At 56.5% G+C, this 3,627-nt stretch overlaps 1 protein-coding gene across 1 annotated transcript in view; it reads right to left on the bottom strand.

Moving 5' to 3' along the window:
* Nucleotides 1–3,627, bottom strand: part of ARRDC2 (arrestin domain containing 2) — a 7,662-nt gene that overhangs the window by 2,237 nt on the left and 1,798 nt on the right. Inside the window, exons 2-8 of the mRNA XM_011925912.1 lie at nucleotides 3,530–3,627; nucleotides 3,336–3,402; nucleotides 2,995–3,142; nucleotides 2,426–2,528; nucleotides 2,082–2,338; nucleotides 1,763–1,925; nucleotides 1,392–1,549 (exon numbers count right to left, since the gene is read on the bottom strand). Of these exons, the coding sequence (XP_011781302.1) occupies nucleotides 1,392–1,549; nucleotides 1,763–1,925; nucleotides 2,082–2,338; nucleotides 2,426–2,528; nucleotides 2,995–3,142; nucleotides 3,336–3,402; nucleotides 3,530–3,627 (994 nt within the window). The remainder of the gene's footprint in view (nucleotides 1–1,391; nucleotides 1,550–1,762; nucleotides 1,926–2,081; nucleotides 2,339–2,425; nucleotides 2,529–2,994; nucleotides 3,143–3,335; nucleotides 3,403–3,529) is intronic.

Below are 3,627 nucleotides of genomic sequence, written 5' to 3'. Positions count from 1 at the left end.
TACAAAAATTAGCCGGGCATAGTGGTGGACGCCTGTAATCCCAGCTACTCGGGAGACTGAGACAGGGAAAATTGCTTGAATCCGGGAGGTGGAGGTTGCAGTGAGCCAAGATTGTGCCACTGCACTCCAGCCTGGGTGACACAGCAAGACTCCATCTCAAAAAAAAAAAAATATATATATATACACACACACACACACACACACAATATAAATGCTATTTAATCACTGTTATGCGGCATTATTACTATTAGTAGTAGTACTGAGATGAGATCTTGTTTTGTCTCCCAGACTGGAGTGTGTAGTAGCACAATCATTGCTCACTGTAGCCTCAAAGTCCTGGGCTCAAGTGATCCTCCTGCCTCAGCCTCCCGACCATAGAGGGGCTCCACCACGCCTAGGTAATTTTGTATTATTTGCAGTAGACATGGGGGTATTGCTACGGTACCTAGGTTGGTCTTATACTCCTGGCCACAAGCAGTCCTCCCATCTTGGCTTCTCAAAGTGCTGGGATTACAGGCGTGAGCCCCCGCACCCAGCCTATCATATTTTTAATCTGTATTATCCATGTATGTATTTATTTTTCAAATGTCTCTGACCCATGTTTGGTTGAATCTGCAGATTCCAAACCAGCTAATGCAGAGGGCCGACTGTATGTATAGAAATTCTGTCAACAATTAAAATCCACTGTCAACTGGGTGCAGCGGCTGACGCCTGTAATCCCAGCACTTTGGGGAGGCCAAGGTGGGAGGAGTTCTGGAGTTCACTTGAGCCCAGGAGTTCAAGACCAGCCTGGGCAACATAGTGAGACCCCATTTCTACAACAAATACAAAAATTGACCGGGCGTGGTGGCTCACGCATATAATCCCAGCACTTTGGGATGCTAAGGCAGGCGATAACCTAAGGTCAGGAGTTCGAGACCAACCTGACCAATATGGTGAAACCCTGTCTCTACTAAAAATACAAAAATTAGCTGGGCTGGTGGCTAACACCTGTCATCCCAGCTACTCGGGAGGCTGAGGCAGGAAAATCGCTTGTACCGGGGATGCGGAGGTTGAAGTGAGCCAAGATCGCACCATTGCACTTCAGCCTGGGTGACAAGAGTGAAACTCCATCTCAAAAACCAAAGCAAAATAAAACAAAACATAAATGCAGGATGTGGCGGCATGCGCCTGTAGTCCCAGCTACTCAAGAGGCTGAGGCGAGAGGATTGCTTGAGCCCAGGAGGTTGAGGGTGCAGTGAGCTATGATTATGCCATTACACTCCAGCCTGGGTGACAGAGCAAGAGCCTGTCTGAAAAACAAAAAACAAACCCATCTACTATGTCTGCCACCCCATCGAGGCTCCCAGGGCCCAGAGAGGCGTGGGTGGTTCTCAGACCCCTGAGCTCACCTCGGAGTACAGGGGTGGTGGGCGGTAGCGGAACTCTTGGATGTAGGCGAAGAACGGGCCTTCAAGGCTCATTTCGGGGTCCTGCGGGAGTGGGAAGGGGCTCTGCCCCAAGGCTGCCACCTCAGTGTCGGCTACCACCTCTGAGTACTCAGGAGGAGCTGCAAGTGAGAGACAGGATGGGTGAGTTTGGCAAGAGAGAGCCCTCCTCCAAGGGACCAGGGGCCAGGAGCTGGCTTGTGCCGGCTCGGGGGCTGCCAGGCTGTGTGTCCTTTGGTTGGGATTCCGGGGGACTCGTGGTGAGAGAGTTGACCCGGCGTCCACCTCTCCGTGTATCCACCCACCCTCTGCATGCAAGCACGGTGGGAGCTTACCCTCAGGCCGCTCCGGCAAGGCCCCCAGCCTCCAGTCCAGCAGGAAGCTGGCGTGGCTGCCCACGCTGGAAGAACGGCTGCCGAAAGGGTGCAAGGGAATGGTGCCAATCACCAGTGGCAGCTCCAGCAGCAGCTTGGACGTTCCCGGGATATCCACACAGACCTGGAGGAAGGAACCATGACGGAGGGTGCCCAGGCAACCTCTCCGACTCCCACCTCCCTCCTATGCCTGGGGAGACTGAGGCCTCAGCTTCCCCCAGTCTGAGGGAATACAGGGTGAATGTGGCTACTGTCCCCCAGGGCCAGCAGGGTGCCCTACCTTGAGTGCATAGTCCACATGCAGAACACGGCAGTGCAGGATGGAAGGACCTACTGGCGGGATCCGCAGTGCCCGGCCCTGCCACAGCGCCCGCTGCCCGGGGCCCACCGGCTCTCCTGCGAGGCTGGCCACCACCGCCCGTTTCTGCTTTCGGGCGCCTCGGGCCATGAACGTCTGTGTCTGCACCACGGCTGCCCGAGGCAGCACAGGACGAGTGGAGCTGTTGTCGATCTCGGCAAAGACAGGGATGACCTCTCCTGCAGTGAGGAGCAGTGGGGCCTCAGTTTCCCCTCCCGCAGCCCCGACACCAGCTCCCATCCCGACCAGTCCCGTCCGCCTGCTACCTGGGGTGTAGCCCTTCCGGTCGATCTTGGCCGAAAGGGAGACGAGGCCACGGTTACAGTACCAGGATCGGGCAACCTTTTCCCGAGCCCCCGCTTGAGGTGCCTGTCGGTGTAGAGGAAAGTGATGTGGATGAGTCACTTGGTGCAAACCACAGTCGCTGTGGAGCTTCCAAACCACCCCCAGCTGAGGGAGGACTTTGGGCAGGGCTTGGTTTCTTTTTAACAATCCAGGAACTATCTGTTAAATAGAGCCAGGGACACAACCCATCTTATAAAGCCAGAAATGAATTGTACAAGCCAAGTGTTTGGTGTGTAATTCGCTCTTGGTAAGCCCTAGCTCTGGTCTGTTTCACAGAAGAGGCACCTGAGGCTCAGAGAGGGCAAGACACTTGCCCAGAGTCACACGGCAAATGGGTGCAGATAGCAGTGGATTCCACACGCATTCCCACACCTGCCTCCCTCCCTGCCAGGGCCCACCTATGACCTCCATCTTATCGGTTGGTATCACCCAGCAGCCAGGCCCCTTCCTACAATGCTCCCATCCTACCCCCCCAAGGGTGGCCACTCACCAGCAGGGCTGGCGTGTTGATATCCACAGGCTCAATGACAGTGAACACCTTCCTTGCCCGGCGTGCTGGGACCCAGGGCCGGTGCAGGGTTGCCTTGATACAGTAGCGGACACTACCATGTTTGCCCTCGAAGGATGTCACCAGGGTCCTGGGGTGGAGGGATGGGACTTCAGGGGGCAAGATACAGAGACACACAGACAGGGAGAAGGAGACACAGACACCCTAGGGGCCCCCGAGGGGGAGGGTCTTGGGGCTCAGAGGTGCCCAGATATCCAGTACTGGAGGTACAAATCTGGAAGGGGCTGCAGGCTTAGTGCAACCCTGCACCTCAGAGGACTTACGGGGGCAGCTGGAAGCTGAACAGGAACTCATGGCGCCCAGGAGGCAGCGTCGTGGTCTCCCCAGTATCTGTAGGTAGGAGCAAAAGGAGGCGACTGAGCGCTTGCGTTGGGGTCCCAGGGCTGACAAAGGTACCGCCATCCAGGTGGTGGCTGGCACACAACCGGTGCGCCGAGCAGGGGTCACCCATCCATACCTGGCGCCAGGAGCGTGGCACGGTGGCTTACGACCTCCATGCGCTCACTGTAGCTCTGCGTGTAAGCCGTGCTCGAGCCCGCGCTGCGCGACTCGGTC

This window comes from Colobus angolensis, unplaced genomic scaffold (assembly GCF_000951035.1).
Source record: "Colobus angolensis palliatus isolate OR3802 unplaced genomic scaffold, Cang.pa_1.0 Scaffold66, whole genome shotgun sequence".
NCBI classification, from domain to species: Eukaryota; Metazoa; Chordata; class Mammalia; order Primates; family Cercopithecidae; genus Colobus; species Colobus angolensis.
Note: the sequence above shows the minus strand (reverse complement) of the source record. Positions and strands in the feature narration are given on the sequence as shown.